The 25,907-nt window shown below is 38.7% G+C and overlaps 3 protein-coding genes across 7 annotated transcripts in view; 2 read left to right on the plus strand and 1 right to left on the minus strand.

Moving 5' to 3' along the window:
• MCM9 (minichromosome maintenance 9 homologous recombination repair factor) overlaps positions 1 to 25,907 on the minus strand; it is a 93,877-nt gene that overhangs the window by 42,733 nt on the left and 25,237 nt on the right. Inside the window, exon 8 of one of the 5 annotated variants that reach the window (XM_059400625.1) lies at positions 8,311 to 8,371. The exons of the other annotated variants lie outside the window; for them this stretch is intronic. Within the exon in view, the coding sequence (XP_059256608.1) occupies positions 8,355 to 8,371 (17 nt within the window). The 3' untranslated portion in view covers positions 8,311 to 8,354. Of the gene's footprint in view, positions 1 to 8,310; positions 8,372 to 25,907 lie in introns of those variants that run through there. 5 annotated transcript variants of the gene reach the window in all.
• LOC132017335 (metallothionein-1-like) lies at positions 444 to 629 on the plus strand. The gene has a single exon (XM_059399126.1). It carries the CDS (start codon positions 444 to 446, stop codon positions 627 to 629), a length of 186 nt encoding a protein of 61 aa, XP_059255109.1.
• ASF1A (anti-silencing function 1A histone chaperone) lies at positions 13,337 to 25,856 on the plus strand. The gene is made up of 4 exons (XM_059400626.1): positions 13,337 to 13,746; positions 19,430 to 19,545; positions 24,077 to 24,253; positions 25,400 to 25,856. Exons 1-4 carry the CDS (start codon positions 13,638 to 13,640, stop codon positions 25,610 to 25,612), a joined length of 615 nt encoding a protein of 204 aa, XP_059256609.1. The 5' UTR covers positions 13,337 to 13,637; the 3' UTR covers positions 25,613 to 25,856.

Below are 25,907 nucleotides of genomic sequence, written 5' to 3' on the forward strand. Positions count from 1 at the left end.
AAGGACTACATAACATAAAAACTTCTGTTTTTCTTATTCTTAATTCACCTAATAGTAGTTTGTTAAAAATAATAGTAATAATGTATTCAAATATGTATGCTTATATGTGTTTATGTTCAAGTGAACTGAATGGGAGCAATAATAAAAAGGATGAGAGGGAAGAATTAGAAATATCTTGCTAGTTACAAGGTACTGTGCTACCCATGAAGTATTTTTAGTGTTATTTGAAAGTGGAGTTGGATTAATTGTAAATGTATATTGCAAACTCTAGAGAAACCAATTATGAAAGTTAAAAAGAAGCATAATTGATATACTAAGAGAGGAAAAAACTAGAATCAGATAAAATGCTCAATTAAAACCATAACAGGGATCGTGCTTTCAACCCACAGCGTTGTGTTTTTTGAGTTGTTTATCTTGAATTTCCGTCCTCAGGGTGGTCTGAAATGGACCCCAACTGCTCTTGCTCCACCGGTGGTTCCTGCACATGCGCCGGCTCTTGCAAATGCAAGGAGTGCAAATGCGTTTCTTGCAGGAAGAGCTGCTGCTCCTGCTGCCCTGCGGGTTGTGCCAAGTATGCCCAGGGCTGCATCTGCAAGGAGGCGTCGGACAAGTGCAGCTGCTGTGCCTAATCCCAGGGAGCCCGTTCCCGATGTAAACAGAACCACATGTACAAACCTGTAGTTTTTTGTGTGTTCATACTACCTGACCCAGTTGCTACATTCCCATTTTTGTGATCTCTTTGAATGAGAGTAAATTCATCTAGATTGTTCTAACAAAAAACAAACAAACAAACAAACAAAAAAACCATAATAGGCAGAAAAGTGGAAGATAAAAACAGGAACAAAGAACAAGCACAATAAATAAAAAATGCTAACAAATATGGCAAGTATTAATCCAGCAAGATCAATAATCACTTTGAACATTTATAGTCTAAATACACCAATTAAAAGATTATCAGAGTTGATAAAAAATGACCCAACTATACATTCTCTATAAGAAACCCACTTTATTTTCACTTTTTTGAAACCCACTTTAAATATAAAGACATGCAGATTAAAAGTAAAGACAGAGAAAGATATACCATGTTGATACTAATCCAAAAAATATGAGAGTAACTCTATTAATTTCAGACAGAACAGATGCCAGGGCAAGAAAAATTATCAGGGAGACAGAGGAACATTACATAATGATAAAAGGGGGTCAGCACTCCAAGATGACATAACAATCCTTAATATTTATGGGCCTCTGAATATTTGAGGTAAAAACTAGTGAAAGTCAAATGAGAAGCTGATGAATTTGTATTATAGTTGGAGACCTCACCACCCCTGTATGGGAAATGGACATATCCAGCAAGCAGAAAATCAGTAAGGCCATAACTGAACTTAAAAGGACCATCAATCAACTGAACAGAACAAGCATCTATAAATGACTTCATCCAACAATAGCAAAATGTATTTTTTTCTCCCATGATCCCATGGAATATTCACCAAGATAGACCATATGCAGGACGATAAGACACAGCTTAGCAAATTTAAAAAAGAAATCATAAATCTCTCAGATCACAATATAATTAAACTAGAAAGCAATAACTGAAAGAGAACTAGAAAATCCCAAATAATGTGAAGATTAAAGAACACACTTCTAAATAACACATGGGACAAGGAAGAAATCTCAAGAGAAATTTAAAAGTGTTTTGAACTAAATAAAAATGAAAATCTAACATCAAAATGTGTCGGATGCAGTAAAAACAGTGCTTATAAGTGCATGTATTAGAAGGGAAGAAAGATCTAAAATCAGTAATACAAGCTTCCACTTTAGGAAACTAGAAAATGAAGAGCAAATTAAATCCAAAGCAAGCAGAAGAAAGGAAATAATAAAAATTATAGCAGAAATCACTGAAGTTGAAAGCAGGAAATCAATAGTGAAAATCACTGAAACCAAAATTTGTTCATTGAAACCAAAATCTGTTCTTTGACAAGATAAATGAAATTGATAAGCTAAGAAAAAAAGAGAAAAGACACAAATTACTAATATCAGAAAAGAATAGGGGACACTGATCCTATTGACATGAAGCAGATAAAGAAGAAATATTACCAACAACTTTATGCCCACAAATTTGATAACCTAGATGAAATGAACTAATTCCTTGAAAAACATAAGCTACCAACTCACATAAAAAGAAACAGACAATGTGAATAGGCCCATATCCATCAAAGAAATGGAATCAATAATTAATAACCTTCTAAAATAGAAAGTATCAGGCCCAGATGGCTTCACTGGTGAATTCTACTAACATTTAAGGAAGAAATGATACCCATTCTCTACAGTTTTTGCAAAAGACAGAAGTATAGGTAATACTTCCTAACTCATTCTATGCCAGCATAACTTTAAGAGCAAAACCCAACAAAGACATTATAAGAAAACTACAGCCTATATCTCTCATGAACATAGATGATAAAATCTTCGGTAAAATATTAGCAAACTTGTGCTCATTTTGGCAGCACATATACTAGGATATCAGCAAACTAAATCCAACAATGTATAAGAAGAATTACATATAATGATCTAGTGGGATTTATCTGAGGTATACCAGGCTGGTTCAACAAGCAAAAATCAATTGATATTATTTATCACATCAACAGACTAAAGAAGGAAAAAACCTCACAGAACAGACTCGAAAGTCCATTAATAGTAGAACAGATAGAGAAATTGTTGTATATTCATACTGTGGAATATAAGACAGTAGTAAAAAATGAAGTGCAGATTAATAAACACAATACAGATGAAATATTAAAATATAATACTGAGCAAAAGAATATACACTCTACAATTTCATTACTGTAAAGTAAAAATACCAGGAAAAAACAAATTAGTGCTAATAGACCAGACCTACATGAAATACTAGGGGAGTCTTTCAGGCTGAAACAAAAGAGCACTAAGACAGTAACTCAAGTACACATAAAGAAATAAAAGATACCAGTAAACTAACTACATAGGTAGTTTATCAATGTAATTTTGTTTGTAACTCTTTTCTTCTGATTTAAGTAAAACTGCAGAAAGCAAAAATTATAAAACTGTGTTGATCAGCTTATAATGTATAAAGATGAAATTTGTATGACAATAATAGCCCAAAAGAAGGTGGAGTGAACAGAATTTTTTTTAACTTAATTTATTTATTTTCAGCATAACAGTATTCATTATTTTTCACCACACCCAGTGCTCCATGCAGTCCATACCCTCTATAATACCCACCACCTGGTAACCCAACCTCCCACCCCCCGCCACTTCAAACCCCAGACTGTTTTTCAGAGTCCATAGTCTCTCATGATTCACCTCCCCTTCCAATTTACCCCAACTCCTTTCTCCTCTCTAACACCCTTTGTCCTCCATGATATTTGTTATGCTCCACAAATAAGTGAAACCATATGATAATTGACTCTCTCTGCTTGACTGATTTCACTCAGCATAATCTCTTCCAGTCCCGTCCATGTTGCTACAAAAGTTGGGTATTCATCCTTTCTGATGGAGGCATAATACTCCATAGTGTATATGGACCACATTTTCCTTATCCATTCGTCCGTTGAAGGGCATCTTGGTTCTTTCCATAGTTTGGCGACTGTGGCCATTGCTGCTATGAACACTGGGGTACAGATGGCCCTTCTTTTCACGACATCTGTATCTTTGGGGTAAATACCCAGGAGTGCAATTGCACTTCCCTCATAGGGAAGTTCTATTTTTAGTTTCTTGAGGAATCTCCACACTGCTCTCCAAAGAGGCTGCACCAACTTGCATTCCCACCAACAGTGTAAGAGGGTTCCCCTTTCTCCACATCGGAGGGAACAGAATTTTACTAGAACAAAATTTTTATATACTATTAAAATTAAATTAGTATTAACCTGAATTAGATTGGCTATAAATTAAGATACTATAGCCCCCAAGAGAATCACTAAGAAAATAACCCAAAAAATACAGTAAAAGAAGAAAAAAGGTATTAAAACGATACACTAGAAATTACATCAAGCACAGAAGAGGGCAGTAATGGAGAACACGGCAACAAAGAGGACATAAGCCATATGGAAAACGTATGGGAAACATCCTACCTCATCAGTAAGTATGTTAAAAGTAAACAAACACTTTAATAAAAAGCAGTTTGCAGAATGAATACAAAGACATGATCCAATTATGTGTTGTCTACAAGAAACACACTTTAGACAGTAACCAAGAGGATTGCAGTGGCTATGGTAATATCAGAGAAATATTTTAATACTGTTTTAAAAATATGCTAATGTGAAAATACATTCACAAGTGAAGACAAGTAGATTTATCTCAGAAATGTAAGATTGAGGTACATCTGGAAACCAATTTATATAGCATTCTCATATTAATAAAGGACAAAAAGCATATGATCATCTCAATAGAAGCAGCAAAAAGCATTTGACAAAATTCAATACTCTTTCATGTAAAAACACTCAACAAACTAGGAACAGAAGGGAAATTCCTCAACCTGATAAAGGGCATCTATAGAAAACCCACAACTAAACATCATTCGTAATGGTACAAGACTGAATATTTTCCTAAGATCAGAAACAAGATAGGGATGTTCACTCTCACTGTTTTGTTTGTTTGTTTGTTTGTTTTAAGATTTATTTATTTGAGAGAGAGAGAGCATGTGGCAGGGGAGAAAGGCACAAGGAGAGGAAGAGGAGAAGCATACTCTCCACTGAGCACAGAGCCCCATGCTGGTTTGATCCTAGGACCCAACGTGGAGACAACAACCTGAATCTAAACTAAAAGTCGGAAATTCAACCAACTGAACCACTCACAGACCTCCCTCTCACTATTTCTATGAAACACTGTACTGGAGATTCTGGAAAGGGCATCTAGGCCAAAAATGAAATAACAGGCATCCAGAAGGGGAAATGAAGAAGTAAAATTATCTTTATTTGTAGATAGCATAATCTTGCATATAGAAAATCCTAAAGAATCCACAAAAAATTATTACAACTAATAAATGAGTACAGCAAATTTGAAGGACACAAAATCAATTTTAAAAAGTTGTATGCCTGTACATTTTATTTTTAAGATTTTATTGTTTTTAAAAAGATTTTTATTTATTTGACAGAGAGAAGCAGAGAGGCAGGCAGAGAGAGAGGGGGAAGCAGGCTCCCAGCTGAGCAGACAGCCTGATGCAGGGCTTGATCCCAGAACCCTGAGATCATGACCTGAGCCAAAAGGCAGAGGTTTAACCCGCTGCGCCACCCAGGACCCCTATTAATTTTTTTGTAGAGAAAATGAAAAGCGTGAGTGAGCACAAGCAGGGGGAGACAGAGAAGCAGACTTCCTGCTGAGCAGGAAGCCTGACATGGGGCTTGATCCCAGGACCCCAAGATCATGACCTGAGCTGAAGGCAGAGGCTTAACTGACTGAACCCCCTAGATGCCCCTACACTTTCAATGAGGAATGCAAAAATGTAATTAAGAAAATAATTCCATTACAATAGCATCAAAAAGAATAAAATACTTAGGATAAAGTACAAAGGATACTTAGGATAAAGAATAAATTTAACAACAACAACAAGAACAAAACTTATACCCTGAAAACTATAAACACTGAAAACTAAGAACACTGTCCTGACTCTCCCCCTGTGGTAGCGCTTCCTCTGGGGGCCTCAGAGGACAGGCTCAGGCCCAATGCCTGCTGTGGCCTGGGCTTGCACATTCTTCCCCGAGGCCCAGTAAAACCGAACCCCAGTGAAACCCCAAGAAATTGAGGATGACTTAAGTAAATGAGAAGACACACATGTTCATTGACTGGAAGACTTAATATTGTTAAAATGACAATATTCCCCAAAGGGTTCTACAGATTCAATGCAATCCCTATCAAAATCTCAACTATCTTCTTTGTAGAAATTGACAAAGTGATGCTAAAATTCATATGGAAATTCAATGAATCCCAAGTAGCCAACATAATCTTAAAAAAGAACAAAGTTGGAAGACTCACACTTCCTGACTTCAAAACTTACTACAAAGCTACAATAATCAAGACAATATGGTGATGGCGTAAGGATACAGACCAACATAACAAAACTGATTGTCCAGAAACAAACCCATACTTTTATGGTCAATTCATTCTTGGGAGAAAGAACAGTCTTTTCAAGTTATACTGCTGGGAATTTAGACATCCACATGCAAAAATATAAATTTGGACCCCTACTTCACATCATATACAAAAAATAATTCAAACTGGGTCAAAGACTTAAATATAAGATGCTTAAAGTATAAAAATCTTAGAGGTAAACTATGCTAAAAGTATAAAACTCTTAGAGGAAAACTACCCAACAATTCCACTTTGGGTATTTATCTGAAGAAAACAAAAACATTAACTAGAAAAGATACATGTATTACCATGTTCACTGCAGCATTATTTACAATAGCCAAGACATGAAAACAACCTGTTGACGGATAAATAAATAAACTGTAGTATATAAACACAATGGAATATTATTTAGCCATAAAAAAGGATGAAATCTTGCCATTCACAACAACAGGGATAACCCTTGAGGGCACTATGTTCAGCAAAATTAGTCAGAGAAAGAAAAATACTACATGATCTCTCTTACTTGTGGACTCTAAAAAAGTTCATAGATACAGAGAATCAAGCTCATAAAATAACAGATAGATTGGTGGTTGCCAAACTAAATTGGTATGGAGGGAGAAATGAGTGAGCTGTTTTTTGTTCTGTTTTGTTTTTTAGTTTAAATACATTGACTATTTTAATTTAAAAAAACTTTAAAAAATGAAACTATTAAAATCCTTGAAGAAAACAGAAATAAAGTAAATGTATAAAATGCTTCATGTAAATAAAATAGGTGTAAATCTTCATGACCTTTGATTATAATGGCAGTGTTTTCAAAAAGTGACACCAAAAGAAAACCAAAAAAAACAAAATAAATTTAAAAAGAAAAGCTAAATAGATGAATTGGACTTTGTCTAAGTTATAATCTTTTGGGCAGCTAAGGCTACCAATGACCAAAAAAAAGGAAAAAACCCCTCACAGAATGGCAGAAAAATTTTCTGAAACAGATATACAAGTCTCTGAAAGTCTCTAATAAGAGAATTGCATTTAGAATATATAAAGAACTTGTGCTCCCTTTGGCAGCGCATATACTAGAACATATAAAGAACTCTTACAACTCAATAAGAAAAAGGCAAAAACCCAATTGTTCAAATGACCAAAGGGTCAGAACAGACATTTCTCCACAGAAGATACACAAATAGCCAATAAGCAAACAAAAAATTCTGAACAGCTTTCGCCATCAGGGAAATATAAGTCAAAATACAATGAGATACCACCTTCACCACATACCACCCATGGCTGTCATCAAAAAGACATAATAAGCACTGGCGTGGATGGGGAGAAATTGGAACACTCACACATCGTTAGTGGGAATGTAAAATTGCGTAGTCACTTTGAAAAACAGCTTGGTAGTTCCTCAAAAGGAGTTATCATATGACCCGGCAACTCTACTCTTAATTAAGCATGTAACCAAAGGAATGGAAACATAGGTCCTATACAAAAATTTGTACACAAATGTTCATAGCAGCATAGCTGTTACTTTAAAAAAAAAATACTGTGTAATTATACTGGTGTTCTTAAAAGTAGATTCTTTATATGCTGGATTCAAGGCTTTGGCAGGCACAGATTCTACCAACCTAAAATCTGTCAGTTCCCTATTAGTTCATTTATTTGTGAAACTTTCCCCCTTCCTATCCTTTCCAGTTTTTGGCCTTTTCCACACGACCCTGCATATGAGGCCTCCAATCTCACAAGCCTCGTCAAGCGAGGCTCCATCTGATGCTGATGGTCTCTATAGTAACCAACTAGAAATGCTGCTATGCTTAGCAGTGGCTTTGTGCAAGCAGTGCTCTAGCCCAGAGAGGTTTTAAAAACCTGAGTCCTTTCTTGACTTACCACGGATTTCCCCTGATATGGGGAAAAGAGAGCATCTGATGAGTGAGAGAAGTGGAGGGTTAAAGAGAAAAGGATTGAATGTAAAACACGAAAGATGGATAAGTGGAGACTGAGTTCAAGAGAAAAATGAACTTAGAAAGAGCTTCGTTTATTAAAGGGGTAAGAACACATGGTAAATAACTAGATACAAGAAATAGAAAATAATTATTAAGCACTTCCATTCATATTCTTCTGGTCAGAAACACTATAATGATATTAACATCAACAAACTGTCAACAACAAACAGAATTATGGTGCTTCAGAAAGCTGACTGATGTCACTGATAGCTATCCAAAGGGTGTTTTACAGTGGAGTCCAGTTATGGATAAGGGATCAGACATCGTTTATATCTTCAACAAATCTGTAACATAATGATGGATGGCAGTGAACACAAAATAGTGAAAATGTTATTAATGAGGTGGAACACAGAATGGGGGAGAGGAGTCATACTTCATGTAACAAATACGGAAACCTCCAAAATAGTATAGCAAGGCATTCTAGGATATGTAGGTCCATCCTCCCCTACATATCCCTTTTGCAACAGGAGGCTTGACCTTCTTGAGCCTCAAGGGGGAGACTCCCATAGCTTTGCCTTGACAAAAAAGTCTCCTCTCACTCTCTATATAGTTATAGTATATACCTGCGCTAACCTCTTTCATGGAGCTGTATTCCTCAAGAGTTCATTAATCAAGACACTACTACAGTGTCTGCCAGCCTATGGGTTCTTCCAGGAAATGATACCAATTGCTTTTTCTACACATAGAGGCCACTTTAAATATCTGACAGAGGAAAGAGAATGGAGAAGCACTAGGTCAGAAATTAAAGGAACAGGTTTCTGAGCACCTGTGTCTTCATTTGTTATGTGGGAATGATAATACATTACCCTCTTACCATACCAGGATGTTTTGAGGCTTAAAAACAGGTTATTTAAAAATTCTTTACAAATGATAAAAAAGCATACCATATATATATACATACATATACATATGTATACATATATACTATACACACATACACACATGTACACACATAGCCTTTATTGTGATATCCTATTTTGCCTCCCACAGAACTTTAATAACTGGTTAAAGTTCCATCTAACATGTTCTATTCTATACCCTACTCACTTGATTACATAGTTATCTTTCCAGTAAAGTCTATATATGTTTAGTCTTTGACTATGCACAGACATGAACACAATTTCACATAATAAATGCTCTCTCTATATAGTTATTAAAATCATTACTGTAGTATTTATTCCTTTTAGAAATGTAAATGCCAACAAATCTTGACATTCTACATTTATACAGAAAATCTTATATAAAGCTATCATTAAGGGACGCCTGGGTAGCTCAGCTGATTAAATGTCTACCTTCAGCTCGAGTCATGATCCCAGGATTCTGGGATTAAGTCCCGCATCAGGCTTCTTCCTTAGCAGGGAGCCTGGTTTTCCCTCTGCCTGCTGCTCGCACTTCTTGTACTCTCTGACAAATAAATAAATAAAATCTTAAAAATAATGAATAGAACTATCATTAAATTTTGACATCCTACAACTAATAAATAATTGGGAGCCCTTTAAACTAATTAAAGATCATAGTACGACAAGACTTACATGAGATTTTTTTTTTTTAATGAGGACAATAATGCAAATGTCTCTTTAAAGAGAATTAAATGCAGGACTAATATAATTACCCCAGGTGGAAATCCAGGATTTGAACAAAAGCAAGAGGTTAGCACTTCCATTCCTATGATAACTTCTGCAGCAGGCAGGAGCTGAGACTTGATTTAAATCTTAGTTATAATACATTTTAATTCAATATTTTAATTTAATTCAATTTAACTCTAGTTCATTTTAATTCACTCTTTTCATCTTGTTTTGTAGGTGACCTCAATTTAACTTCAAGTTTAGGATTCTTAGAAGCCCTCCGCAGAGCAGCTTTGGAGCAAGGAAGAAAGCTGCATCTTGTCCCTTCAGATTTTAATTTGTATGCCCAACACCGGTAGGTACTTTCTCTGAATAGCTGTGGCATACCACTCCATACCCTGCCGCAACCTACTGCCATAGCTAAATGATCACTTCATTTCACACCACAGAAAGCACTTGATAACAGACCAATAACTGGATTAAATAAACTGAGATTGCCAAACAAGCCTAACCGTGAGGGCAAATAATTATAGCTGTATTCTTTTGTTAGGATGACCATAACAAAATACCAGCTTGGATAGCTTCAACAATGTAAATGTATTTTCTCACAGTTTTGGAGGCTAGAAGTACAAGATTAAGGTGTCAGTAGGGTTGGTTTCTTTTATAGCCTCTCTTTGGCTTGCAAATAGTTGCCGCCTTCTTCTTCTTCTTTTTTTTTTTTAAACCCTTATTTTCTCTACCCCATCCTTTCTTTCTTCCCTTCAAAGCACTTAATTTTTTTAACATCTTAATTTTATTTTACTTTTTTTCATGTTCCGAGTCATTGTTTATGCACCACACCCAGTGCTCCATGCAACATGTGCCCTCCTTAATACCCATCACCAGGCTCACCCATCCCCCCACCTCCCTCCCCTCCATAATCCTCAGTTTGTTTCACAAGAGTCCACAGTCTCACTGTGTCCTCAACATGGTCTTTTCTCTGTGCATGCTACCTTTGGTGTCTCTTTTTATGTCCAAATTCCCTCCTCTATAGGGATACCAGTTAGACTGGATTACAACGCACTTTAAGGAACTCATTTTAACTTAACTGTCTCTTTAATGACTTTATCACCAAATACAGTCACATTCTGAGGTACTGGAGAGTTAGGGCTTCAACATATGAATAGGGTGGGGGTGGGGATACAATTCAGCCTATAACAATAGCTAACTAACTAGGTTCATTTATCTCTGAGAGGCACTAATTTAGGCTTTGTTCATCTTGGAACCCAGACCATCTCTTTCAGCCATCCTCTTCCTGCACTTAAACTGTACAGACAGAAGCAATTTTGGAGATTATGTTCTATGCAGCTCTCCATCACATGGGTCCCCTTGGGTACTTAAAAAATGAAGACACTCATGGTGCCTCATCAGTTGCAATATGGTTAGCTGCTTGAGTCACCAAAAAGTTGTCCAGCAAGAAATCGTATGGATTGTCTCAGAAACCAGTGACGCTTTTGCAATTTTTTTCCCTCCAGGAGACACCAGCTCACTTTGAAACATGCCATGGCACATCTGGGAATCCCTCTGACCTTTCTTGTAAAGTACTGTCAACGGTGAGGAAAGAAACTACTGGAGAAAGTGCTCAAAGGCTCTTTAATGTTTTCAAGGAGCAATAATAAAAGAGCTAGGACAGGCAACATAAGAGGCCCAGAGCCAATACTTGCAGCTTTCAGTGGACTATTAAGGAGGGTCATTTCCCCCTTAAATACTATTGTATATGACATGTTAAACAAAAGGTTTAAAAGAAATAAGCCAAACTAGTGGTATCCAGGTTGATCTTTTCAGTTGAGGCATCAAGTTTCAAGGAAGATGTACCTTATTATGACATACTTATGGTCAGACTGCAAAATACACTTTATTTTACCAAGCTTATAACGTCATTTTTATAAAGTAAATTAGAATCTCCTCTTAAAAGTGCCTGTGAAATCAGAAAACTGTATACACCATTCTCAAGGGAGTCATGTTTTCATCTTCAAAAGGCCATTTATCTTACATATCTAGTGTATTTTAACAGCATACAGCAATTAACACTTCATTTTGGCTAGTGTAAAAACCAGCAATATTAGGAGATAAGAGAGAATACAGTTTATCAGTCACAAATAATCTGCATCTATCACCACACTAAGATTCAATCTATTGCACATAAACAATTGGCCTTGAAGAAACTTTTCTGGTAGATCCTAGCTTACTGTTTAATTCATTGCCAATAAAATAAGTACCCCTGCTCTAAGTAGTTTTCCTAAATATGGGGAGGCCTAGTATTACCTGTGCCATATAAACTTTCAAAAGACCAGCAGATAAAAGAAATCACATCAACAGCAACCTACTTAAGTATGCACAATGACCAAAGAATGACAACTCAAAATTCTGGGCACTATATTAAGAAACAACTCTTTCAGCACAGATGATACTTAAGAAATAATACTTTCTCTGAATTTAATTAGCCAAGGTCATTGGTTTCACCGAAAACAATGAAGAAAAAAAATAATGGTTTATGAACAGCATGTATTAAAAGAAATCTTTATGACTCTCTTACTAGGTAAACAAATTGTTCAACAGCCCCACAAATGTGTTAAAACGTCTCCCTTTCCCCACAATGGTAGTCAAAGAGCCTAAATGAATCCACATGAATGCCAATGAATCAAGCAGACTCCTCAAAACTTGTTTGTGGTGCCAAAAATTGTTACTAACGGTTTAGGTCGTAAATTTTTTGAAAATCACATATCCTGGTATGCTGCTGTGTCTTTATTCTTCCTTTCCCTTTCTTATCGTATTTTTTGCCCTTTGGTTTCCTGACACTTCCATTTTCTCTTTTTATGCTCCTGTTACGCTCAGCAAACGACAGAAACCTGGGGTGTAACTGATCACATCTCTAGCAATCTTTTTCTTATTCTAGGGCTTCCGAGATTAAAACGGGAGACCCAGGTGGTGCCCAAATATTACCTATTCAGATCTTCCAAGCAAAGTGTGCGTGGAAAAGCCTCTCTTCACCCTTCATTTTGTGTCTATTTAACTTAAGGCACTGTAGTGCCCAAACGCAGATATTGACCAAGAATTAGGTTTCCAAAATGGCTTTGCTCCTTTCGAGCTGGCATGAGGTCTATAAAACACAATTTATTTCCACTGCAACCAACCCTTCCCTTTACCCCAAATGTTACCCTGTACGGAGACAGCTGAACCTAACCCCGTGTAGTCAACCGAATCACGGCTGCTAAATTGAGTAGGGAGACGGCATAGCCGTTGGACTGATGTAAAAAGAGCGTTAAAAGGAAAAAAAAAAAGAAGAGAAAAAACACACCCCAAGCAGAAACCACACGAAGCCAAAACCCGAGGGGCGGGCGTCGCCCACAATCCCGCCGTCCCGCTGCCTCGCCGGCCGCGAGCACGCCTCCCCGCCGCAGCCACGCCTCCTCCGACCCCCGCCCCGCCCCGCCGCGGCCACGCCCGACGTGAGGCGCGGGAGCCGCCGGGCCGGGGGCGGGGCCTGCGCCGCCCCTCCCCCCCGCCGCCGCCGCCGGCGGCCTCCGCGCGGGCCTCCCAGCCCGTATTCCACTCACTTTGTTCTCCGCCTTTGTCCTAATCCACACCAGCAGGTGGAGCCGCAGTTAAAGTTTCCGAGTCCATTCCGGGAGCGGGAGCCCATCTTGCTCGCCGCCGAGGCCCTCGCTGGAGGAGGAGGGTCAGAGCTCGGGTGCAGCCAATCGCGGGCAACGCTGCTAGTTATCAGAGCAGAATGGGCTGTAGTTTAGTGAAATAGGAAAGCTGCAAAACACTGTGGAGTGCTCCCGTGTAAATAAAAAGAGGAAAAAAAAGTTTCTCAAGTCGCCGCTGCACGACGTCGGGCAGGCGCCGGGGCGGGGGTCTGCGCTCTCCCGAGCGGCCGCGCGCTGGACTTTATTGTGCCGCAACAAGCCCCCGTTCCCATTGTTTGTGCTTTTTTCAAAATATGGCAAAGGTTCAGGTGAACAATGTAGTGGTGCTGGATAACCCTTCTCCTTTCTACAACCCGTTCCAGTTCGAGATCACCTTCGAGTGCATCGAGGACCTGTCTGAAGGTGAGTCGGGCGCCCGCCCGCCGCCGGGCTGTCAGTTGCGGGCTGCAGACGTTGAAAGTTTCCCGGGCCCGGCCTCGCGCGGGCGGCCGGTGCTCGGCGCCGGACGGGCGGCGGGCTCGGCTCTGCGGAGGGAAACTTGAAGTTGATGGACGACGGCCGCCGAGGCGCGCGCGGCGTTCGGCCGCAGCCGGGGCGCCTGCCGTGGCTCAACTTGCGAGGAACTTGTTCAAGCGGAGGTAGCCATGTTGTCAGCTTTGTCTGGCGGGCGGGCGGTTCGCGAGACCCGCACTCGCGCCCGCGGCGCCGGCCGGGGGTCGCGCCGGACTGGCCCCGCGCCGCGAACGGCCTCCGCGGCCCCGGCACGGAGGCTGGGAAGGGAGAGGCATGTGTGGTCGCGCCGGCGAGTTAGCAGCGGAGCCATCTTACCAAGAGTAGAGAATTGGGCCACCGACCCCGGCGTCACGACGCCTCCTCTCCGCGCCGCGGGTGACGAACACGGCGCCCCGCCTGCCCACCTTCCTGCCCCCGAGGGACAGGCAAATCCATTTTTAGAGCTTACGCCGGAGTTGCCCCACTCTCTGGGGTGGCCGTGCCTGGCCGCTCCGGGGAGGAAAGCGAGGCTGCCCTCACGCTGATTTCTGGCTTCCTGGACCAACCAACGGGGGAGGCGGGCGCAGGCTCGGCCCCTCGGAGCCGCGGGCCGGGCGCCGGCGCTCCCCGGGGACGGCGGGTGCTCCCCCGCGGCACTCCCCGGCCGGCGCCCGGGATGCTCGGGGCGCCCGGGGATGCTGGCGCTCAGGCTCGCCCAGACCGGCGCGGACTCCTGTTCGTAATGACGGAAACCACCTCTCCTCCCTCTCAGGAAGAAAAATACTACTAAGCTAGAAAGTTACATTTAACCCAAGAGCAGAAATAAGTAAAACACTGAAATAATTTCCAGGACTTAATCACTGGCTTCTCAGTAGTCTGAGAGACTTTTCTTCAAGAACGTGTTGAAATCTAATTAAAATAACTCCACATCCAAACACCCTGAGCATAAAACACAAAAGTGGGCTAGGAAATAACAGGTAAAGTCCTGATAGCAATGCAAATATTTTTACAATTTTTTCTAGGTTCGTTTTAAGGACTCCAAAGATATTTTTTTAAAGTGCAGTAGTAAATATTTAGAAAGCTAAAACTTGCCACGGTTTTTATCTTTGCCCTTAGATTTTATTAATCCAGTGCTTTCCTTTTAAATTTGAGAAGAAAAAAATTCCACTTCATCAGTGATCATTTTACAGTTAAATAGCGGACATGCTTATTTGAAGTTATAAGTATGTTTAACAAAAATGCATTTAAAATTACGCTTATCATGGTATATAAAGTATTTCACTTAAAAATTCGTTTTTAATCTCTGCAAAATATATTTTATGTAGGGTGTCAAAGTTTTCAGAATATAAAAGCAAGACCTGCTTATTGAAATAAACTTTTAAAAAGTTGTACATACATTTATAAAGTAACAGTCCTCTGTACTCAGATGCTTTCCACCATCACCTGTAATTAACACTTTAATCTGTGCTCTTCCAAGAAGTATTAATGCATACATAAGACATATATGCATATATGTGTCTTATGTGTATGCCATATTTTAAAAGACAGTTCATTTATTAAACTAATTTCTATTAGGCCACTGATAATAAAATTAAAGGGGATTTTTCTTATTACTCTGAAACCATTTGATTACTTTCCCAGAGTACTACTATAATCATTTCAGCTACCAGGTCAATTTTTCATACCCAACAGTAAGTTTTCCTTTTTATTGCCAATTATATATAAAAATGGGCAAATGCAAGAGAAACCACTGATCAGTCCATTCCAACCCATTCCAACATACTATATGATTTAAACTTTACACGTTCTTCAAATTATAGGTATTTCTCAAATGAGGCCTTGCATTTTTTGAGAGCCAGTTTTGGACAAGGATGATAGATGACTTAGGATGTTACAGGGCTTTGACATTGCATGGTTGAAACCCACCATTCATTTAGAATTGTTCCCATTTTTAACTGGCATCTATTCAGAACTTAGCTGAATCATGTCAGAGTTTTTATGATACTAGTATCAACAATACACTTACTTCCACTTTTATACCTCTTTCTAGGGCACCTATACTGGTTATTTAGCATTTTTCAAAAGAGTTTAAGCTGAGTCATACTGAAGCTGCAAAGGAATCTTTCAAAAAGGTGCCATGCTTGTGTACTCCACCTAGAGGCTATGTGGATTAAGGAAATTAGTTTATTTAATAAAAGCTTATAAGTTCCATACTTTTATATTGCAGTTCTTTAAAAAAAAAAAAAACTATACTTAAAAGGAAACTACAGAATATTCTGAAGAGAAATTTTCACTTCATAATTTTGTCTTAAATTCCAAGCCAGAGGTTGGCCACCATTTTACATGCTTAAACTTGATGGAAGACCCAGGATGTGTTTGATCTGATGTCGCCAAACTTGTAAAAGTTTTGATTGACCTTCATGCTAATCTTAGGCCCTCTGGAAACTGTTAATTCTTGGTTTCTCTAACAAAATGGAGCCATTAAGTTGATCAAGATCAATAATTCTAAGCTACTGTCAGCTAAACCCTTACAATGTACCAGAATTGAACGTGGTGTTTCATCTTTTTAAACTTCAGGCTTGTTCTAATTCCCAAAGATTACATACTTTACACTCTCACCACATACCTTACCAAGTACGGTAATTAGTTTAAAATTCCCTTGGTGACTTCCCTCACTTCCAACCATAATTGCAAATACTTGCAGTTGGGGTTACCATGATTAAGTGAAACAATTAGTTAACTTTTTAAATAAATGAATAAACCCCAACAGATAACCTGTGTATTTGATTCTATCCCTTCTCTTCCTTTGTATACAGGGGACAGGGGGATGAAAGGAGAGTTAAAAAAAAAAAAAGAATAAAACAACTGATGCTAATTTATAAATAAATTATTGATCATTTTAAAGTCAGCTACAGCAAGGATCTCATTAGCATAAAAATTAAGGTACAGGTGTTCACTGAGTTACAGCCTGTGCTCCTTAAGGTAGATTATCTTTCCATGGCCTCTGTCTGCACCCATCTCCCTCCCCAACCCCCCACACACAGTTAAGTTCCTTTATCCCACTATTCATTTGAGAGCCAGAAACAGAAGAATTATTTCCTAGTTTTGGTTTTGGAAGGAGCCCAGGCTTTGAAGTTGCAGAAACAACTTGGGTTCTGATTCTTTGGTTTGGTGAATTTGGGTAAATTACTTAGCTTCTTGGGGACTCAGCTTCCTTGTTTGCACAATAGTATAATTAAATCTATATGATAAAGCTGGTGAGATTTAAATAACGGTGAAATTGACAAGACCAATGCCCAGCACAGAGTAGGTATTTTATAAGTATATAATTCTTGACTGTGTTCCTATACCAGACCACAAATGCCTTATACTAATTACAAAGCCAAGAGGACTATGTGTATTCATACAAATAAATACTATGAAATGAACAAAATACAAAAACTGCAGGTGACAATTACCAGACTTACCCTCAATTGGCAAATTTAGTAGGTTTTCCACTCCTGTTGTAAGTTTGTCCACTTAGCTTCTGCATTTCCTACATCATTGATACCTATCTAGTAGATATCTCAAACTTAACATGTCCAAAACTAATTCCTGGTTGTTTTTAATCCCTATTCCTTGCAAAAAAGGTGACTGACTTTTCCTGCCTTTATCTTCAAGATTTATCCAGAGCATGACTGCTTCTCATCCCCATGGCTACATGTGGTCCAAGCTACCATCAGTTCTTGGCCTCAGTTGTTAAAAATATCCACCTGTTTCTTCCCTCATTGTCTTACAGTCCATGCTGAACGCAGGATCCACAATGATCCTTCTAAAATGAAAGCTGGATCATGTTATCTTTCCAATCAGAACCCTCCCAGTGGCTTCCCATGCTACTTATAAAAGAAGTCTTCAATGGCGGCCTTTAAAACTTTGCATAATCTGGCCATGCCCCTCACACCCAATCTGATGGTCAGTTATTTTCCCCTTTATTCAGTTTGCACCAACCCTGATCTCCTTGCTTTTTCTTTTTTTTAAGATTTTATTTCTTTGACAGAGAAATCACAAACAGGCAGAGAGGAGGCAGGCAGAGGGAGAGGGGAAGCAGGCTTCCTGCTGAGCAGAGAGCCCAATGTGGGGTGATCCCAGGACCCCACGATCATGACCTGAGCCAAAGGCAGAGGCTCAACCCACTGAGCCACCCATGCGCTCCTACTCCTTGCTTTTTCTTGAGCAAGCTAAGCATGCACCTACTTCTAAATATTTGCTATTCCTTCTAACTAAATACCCATATTGCTTCTTCATCTTTTAATCTTCATCAGCAAATAAATGATCTTGTGAGATGTCAGATGCAGGGAACTTGCATCTGGAAATGTGCTAGAAGATGGAAATATAAATGGGCTAGGACAGAGCCATGAAGTACCTCATAGGTCCTCAGAAAATGACTGCTTTCTTAGTAAGAGAATAGACCTAAAGGAGCTTTAGTAAACTGCAGTTTATCATACAATATGAATAAGTAGTATCTATTACTATTTCTCTTCTCTCTTTAGGGAACAAAAATACATACACAGTCACACAAAAATGGCAATACCACAGCAGCACTAAGTAGATTCTCAGTGTGTGACCTAGAAACACCCCTCTGGGAGTGCTGCCATGGCCTTGGTGTAGTGAATCCAAGAGGCAGGCTGCACAATGCTAAACACCTTAGGAGGACCAGAAGGTCTCAGAGGTGATCTGTATTTGCAATGGTCTTCCTCCCCCTTCTAAAGAGGCGGCGGCTCCTTTGAACGAACAGTTGCTTTACTCATCTCTGGGTTCTTGTAGCAGAGCACTCTATAAAAGGTGCTCAATGAAAACTGAATTACATAGAACAATGGCATAAAATGTCTTGGGTTGCACTTTAGTGTACCTTCCTCTTCTCCGCGTCTGTTCCTACTATCCGTACTCCTTATCAAGTGGTTATAAGGATCCCTGGTTTCCTCACCTACGATATAAAGCGGTGCAGTAGGGAAAAAACCCAACTGTGGCCCCTTTCACAGTTGATGAGCTGAAGCCCCTTATTTCTGAGCCACAAGGGAAGTTGGCTAATAATGATTTCCCCGCTTTGGAGCTATTTAATAATCTGGATCTGTGCAACATAATATGGGGCAGCCCTTCCAAAACGTGCTTAGTATTACTAGCTTGTTAAAAGATGACATAGGTAAAAAGTGTGTGTGTGTGGGGGGGTGTTCCATAGCCAAACAAACTTGGGAAATGCTGGATTAATGTTACTGGTGTTCTTTACTGAAGAAGTCTCACAACACGTACTCTGCCAGTGTGCTTTAGGAGTCCTCAACAGAAGGCTGTAGCATTTCCCAGTTTTGGGCCATGTTGTTTTGTTTGCTAGGAGCCCTGCCCAGGGACTAGTGTATCACAAAAGAACATTTTGAGCAAGTTTCTGGTAAGAAATAGAAGAATTTCATAAGGAGCAATTCAGTGCCTTCCTGGATTTTCTGCCATGAGAAGCCAATTTTAGCAGCCAGTAAATGGCTTAAGTGAACATTAAAAGGGTCTTTGATGCCATCTTATAATGTAATTACTGAATATGAAATAACGTTTTGGTTTTTAACCCTAGACTTGGAATGGAAAATTATCTATGTGGGCTCTGCAGAAAGTGAAGAATACGACCAAGTTTTAGACTCTGTTTTAGTGGGCCCTGTTCCCGCAGGAAGGCATATGTTTGTATTTCAGGTAAGACTATTCTTGGTAAATATATATGCCAAATACATTTCTAAACTTTAATCTCATGGTCCTTATCCATTTCCTTGTCGGTTAAATCACTCTGCTTCTGCTGTATTCACTTTTTACCTGCTTCTGTTCTGCTGTGAGAGGTTGGCGTGCTGTCTACTCCAGAGTGTGCACAGAACTCAGTAAAGCTCCCAGTGTCCGGCACTTGCGGTGTTTAATTTGGGGCTCTGCCTCTGAATAGTCCTATAAGTATCAGACTTTCAGGGGGGCTGGCCAGCAGCCCAGTATAGGGATCCAAGTCATACTACAACTGGCATAGTTAGTATAGTAATATGCATCTTCAGTTTATGGTTTCAGCCAATTAGGAGTAATGATCACAAGAAAAACAACTTTCTTTCAGCATAATCAGTAATTGAACTAGGTTAATAAGTAGATAGAGAGCTACTGCATAAACTTGAATCATTGGAATTAAGGCTCAGTGGTTTACTAAAGCATCTAATCTATACATAGTATAGAGGATTACTGTTACAAATCTACTGCTCTGTTTATTATTTGTTAGGGGAAATTCTAATACAAATTATGTTCTCAGGTATCACTGACAGTATTTGGGTCTGTGCCAAGGCTTTGGACACTGTCTTCTGTATTCAAAGTGTTACTTCTTTTAATCCATGTTAAATTGTTGTATAAAGCTATTCAGTCACTTCCGATTATCCATGCTTATTAGGAGATATTTGTAAGTAGCCCAAAGAGTAGCCATAGGTTGAAAACAAAATAAAAAACCACTTCACTTTGTTGCAAGTATTTCTACAAGAGTCCCCATCAGTTAAGTAGAACCCACTGAAAAGACCATCCAGAAAGAAAATTAACTCTTCCTATTCCTGACCTCCCCCCTCTCTTTTTTTTTTTTTTTTTTTTTTTTCATTTCATAGAAGGGACCAATTTAAGTTACTACTGTTGGTCAGCTAATCCCATCAGATATGGGCCAAGAATTATAAACATATGGTATCTCGGTCTCCTAGCCTTAGTGCCTTTTATTAAAAGCCAACAAATAATTTACTATGTTTAAACAAATGGTTAAATAAAGCTCAGATATATTAGTTCAAATCTACTGATTAAAAGTGCTGTTAAGCCGAGTTGGGTGAGTGCATAACCTTGGTGAAAGATGTGGGTACTAGAGAATGTGCAGAGGGAACCAATGCAATTACAGACCTTCTTCAGATCCTGGCTCCGTTGCTTATTAAACACGTGCGCCTTTAGACAGGCTCCCTAGCCTCAGTTAGTCACTCTATAGCCGTCTATAAAATGAGGATAATACCTAACCTCATTAGAATATTAGGAGGATTAAATGAGGAATAAAGTAGTTAAGTGCTATCACTGACAAATAATGCCCTACTCCTATTATTAGAACTAAATTTTTATTCTCTTAAGTTCTTGAAATTGTTACATAAAAGCAGCAGTATTTGCTTTAACCCACAAGCTTGGAAAACCTATACATCACTGATGATAATTCATGATGTGGTAAGAAACTTGGATTGACAGGTAGTGATACCCCTTTTTATGCTACCATAAAACCTGCAAATAAATCCCTTGGCTTTGAAACAAACCCTTAAATGACTTTTCTCTGTGTTTATGTTGTTAAGAACACTCTTAAGCTTTTGGCTTAGAGTGAATAACTTATTCAAAAATATTTCCCTCCAGTGATTTTCCAGTAGTTTTACATTGGTATCAGTGTTCATGTTGCCAAAAAGGACAGAGAAAGAAGCATGCGATTTAAATCAGATGGTCAGCCTGTACATTTACAGAATTCACCATGATCAGCGAAAAGAGACTAAAATACTGTTTTTGTCTTGTACTTTAAACAGACTGTCACAGTATTCTCCTGGTCTGCCATGAATAAACATACCTTTCACCTGAGTGTGCCAAAGCCTAGCAGGAAGATGTCCAGACATTTGCCTAGTAGTGCTGGTTGAAGTTAAAAATCTGTACCTATCACTTTATCCTAAGTGATCTGAGAGGCCTATGGGTTTTTCTTTTTTTTTTTTTTTAAACATTTTATTTATTTATTTGACAGAGATCACAAGCAGGCAGAGGCAGGCAGAAAGAGAGAGAGGAGGAAGCAGGCTCCCCGCTGAGCAGAGAGCCCGATGCGGGGCTCGATCCCAGGACCCTGAGATCATGACCTGAGCTGAAGGCAGAGGCTTTAACCCACTGAGCCACCCAGGCGCCCCCCTATGGGTTTTTCTACTTGAATATGAATTTGCTGAAGTTGAATCCTTTAGCAAAAAAAATTTAAAACACAAACATGGCTAGCACCAGTCTACTGAGGAGATGGGAAGCACTGTGAGGGGAATGTTTCCATAGTAGTACTGAATTGCTTCTTTTTCCCATTCTCCACTCATTTCCAGGACATTAGAATCTCTTTGGGTAACCTGGAAGTAACTAGACCCCTCTGCAGGGAAGGGGGTACACAGGATCTTTAAGACAAACAGTATACTCTCAGGACAGGCCCTTAGTCCCCCTGCCAATCTCTCTCCAATTAGTCAGATTACTTCATGTCAGGAATTAAGTTAGAATAAATTTCAAAATACTAAGTATATACTGAGTGCCCAGAGCTATGCCAGACACGAGATTATAAAGATGAACTGGATAGAACTTCTGCTCAGTCCAGGCAAAGACTGAAGGGTAAACATATCTATTTAGGTTATTGGACATACATTAGTAGATGGGTGTCAAGTAATTTTAAGTGCAAAAACAGAGTATTATTAATTCTACCTTCTGAATCAGAAAGGGGTTTACTGGGGTCACCTGGGTGGTTTGGTTGGTTAAGTGTCCGACTCTTGATCTCAGCTCAGGTCTTGCTTTCAGGGTTTTGAGTTCAGGCCCTGTGCTGGGCTCCACACTGGGCATGGGGCCAACGGGCTTCACTAAGGATGTATTTCATACAAATTTAGAAAGATGAATTTTGTAGGATGTTAGGGAAGAAACTTACAGGTCAAAAGAACAGTATGTGCAAGGCACAGAGGCATGAAAGATTACCACTACATTTTAAAGAACTCTGTCTAATCCTAGAACAAGAGTAAGAGGTGTAGAATTAAAGGGAGTGTGAATGGTTGAAGACAAATTGTAAAGGGCCTTATAAATGAAGTTAAAGATCAGATTTTTATCTCTGAAATGGGAATAATCATCTGGAGTTTTTTAAACAGGTAAAGGAATAGGAATGGTTCTTTGCCTAGCTAATGTTGGCAGTAGTACAAACAGCAAGTGAGCTGGAAGATTCCAGTTAGAAAGTTATTCCAGTATTCCAGATAAGACATGAAGACATGAACTGAATCTTCAGATGAGAAATGTTGCAACAGGCTGGATAGGGGAGGTAGGGAAGAGAGGATACTGAAATTCTTAGCCTATGTCAGTGTTTTAGCCTAGATAGATATTGTGTGCCTTTTGTAGCTCATCTGCATTTTGTATGCTCATCTGCATGCGGTAGATACACAATAATTATTATCTTTAATGATAATGGCTTGATAGAGAATGTCAGTCGGGGGTGTTGCTAAGCTATAGCACTGGCTAAAGTATTCACCCAGGCACAGGGATGTTCTTTAGTGTCCTGGCAAGAGTCAGCTGATCTGCTGGGATGAGCTCCATCCCTTCAGCACTCAGAATGGCTGCCTCAGGTCACAATCCCATGCCTCACTGTCACTGCGCATTAGCCCAGGCCTCCTCCTCACCAGTCTCCTTAGTGCCTCTCCCTGCCATGGATGGAACCCTAGCCTTTGCCCATGCTGTTTGCCTTCTCTAGCTCACTTGCTTCACCTTCTGCATTCCTCAAGATTCAGCAGCTCGATTCAAAACATCATTAAGTATATCTTCTTAAACCAATCTTTACCTTGGTTCTATTTACGTAGTATGTGTGGTTTAAAAGTACACTATATTTTAGTGGCTATCAAAGTCATTCACAATAGATGATTAATATTTCTGAAAATCTGCTGTAGAGCTACTTCTATCCCATTTTCAGTCTTATGTTAATTTACTAGTAGAATATTTGTGCAAGGGTGGGAGAGGGTGTGAGAATATGTGTCCTGAGTGTAAGAGAGAAACCAGTATAAACATTTGCTGCCAGCAGGCTGTGTGGAGATCATTGAATATTTACTAATTTAGGTTTAAAAATTATGATTGGAAATTATGATAGAACCAACTAGACCATTGGCTTAATTGTTTGCTGTATTTTATAAAAAGTTTTATAATTGAGTATTGTATAATCCCATGAACTACCATACAGTTGGACTAGATTTATCTTCCTATAAAAATAGTGAAGTTTTCAGGTGCCCAGAGTAATTAGCTATACTGTGGAGAAATATTCGAACTATATTTTCTGACTATAAGTCAATCTCAAAAATGAGCATTTGCCTTCCCAGTATGATTTCCAAGTTTTTGTTGTTTTGCCCTTAACTGACGGTGCTGAAGGTAACCAAAATGTGTCTTGCTTGCAGTTAACAGCCTTTTATGATGTGTTTCTTTTCTTTTTAAATTATTGTAGGCTGATGCACCTAATCCAGGACTCATTCCAGATGCAGATGCAGTAGGTGTAACAGTTGTGCTAATTACATGCACCTATCGAGGTCAAGAATTTATCAGAGTTGGCTATTATGTAAATAATGAATATACTGAGACAGAACTAAGGGAAAATCCACCAGTAAAACCAGACTTTTCTAAGGTAATGACGATTCCTTTTTCATTACTTTTACTATACTCTTTTTTAAAGTGGATGCCATTTCATAGTATATTATGAAAATACCTTGGAGACAAAATAAATTTGACGTCCTTGTGCCAAATGGGCACACTAACTGTTTCATTTCCATACTTGACCTCAGACCCTACCTCCTGATGAATCATTAGTAATTAATGTTGGTCAGGCACTTTCAGAGTCTCTTATAGTTTAGAAAGTTGAAAGTGCCTCCTCTAAGAGATAGTAGTTTACAACTTTTTCTATGGCATTTCCCGTACATATGTATTAGAGATGAAACCAAAGGTCTTAAGTATCTCTGGTTTTGGAAAATAGCTTCTGAGTGAGAAGCTGAAACCTATGCTTCAGAATTACAGAGTCTCAGAAATACTTCCTATTTTATGATTTTTTTCATTGGGACCTGACAGTTTAGGAACTGGTGACTTATGTGAGATTGAACATAACACTCCCATCTGCCTGAGCATGCAAAAAAAAAATTACATGGGAGTAGAATGGAATGTTCTGATAATGAGGCTGGAATATTAATCCTGGTATGGGACCTTCCAGTGACTCAATGTATTAGTTAACTATAAGGCACCTTGTATGGCAAAAAACAAAAAACTAGAAAAACTAGAATACTGTTTCTGAGAATGAACCATAATAATTAAAAGGTATGAAACCACTTATAATGAGAGTTGATATTTGGGGCAATTTTTATTTTCTTTGGAAATATTACTGAAGAGACACCGTATCAACCTAAAAAGCATACTAATTAGATAAAGCATCCTGTGAAGAATCCACCCTCAAGAAAGAAGAGATTGTCTCCCTTTTAAGAAACAGAAGTATAGAAGGGTTAGATACATTGTTGTTTAGTAAGAGATCTGGATGAATTCCTTCAGATCCTTCATTTCCTCTCCATTAGTCTAAAATATATATATATGTATTTTTTTTTTTTTTTGCTGTAGCCCTAGTCCTTGTGTATTAGTTATGTTTAAGGTGCTTTACTAAATTTTATGCCTTTGTATAAATTTTAGCCCTTTAGCAGTACTGACATAAAGAACCATTTGATTAAGCTCCTACTCATGTATATTTAACTTTCTTAATGTTGTCTGTTTATATATGTCCTTCTTCCTTTAGCTTCAAAGGAACATTTTGGCATCTAATCCCAGAGTTACAAGATTCCACATTAATTGGGAAGATAACACAGAAAAACTGGAAGATGCAGAGAGCAGTAATCCAAATCTACAATCACTTCTTTCAACAGATGCATTACCTTCAGCATCAAAGGGATGGTCCACATCAGAAAACTCACTAAATGTCATGTTAGAATCCCATATGGACTGCATGTGACCACCTGCCATCCCTTTAGTACAAATTAAGCTATAAAAACACACAGAACTATTTGAAATTCCGTAAGTACATAGTCAAGACACAATGTGAAGAATTTGTTTAAAAACATCCTGTAGAAAGTTTATAAGAAAACCAGTATTTGAGCAAATTGTGGAATATAAATACAACTATTTTTAAGTAATTTTTTTCTCTAATGTGTTATTTTATTTGTTCTGAAACTAATCTGATTAAAGCATATATATTATTTTCTTCTCTGCTATATGTAATTAAAGCACTTATAAAGAAAAATATAAAC

Source organism: Mustela nigripes, chromosome 5, assembly GCF_022355385.1.
Source record: "Mustela nigripes isolate SB6536 chromosome 5, MUSNIG.SB6536, whole genome shotgun sequence".
Classification (NCBI taxonomy): Eukaryota; Metazoa; Chordata; class Mammalia; order Carnivora; family Mustelidae; genus Mustela; species Mustela nigripes.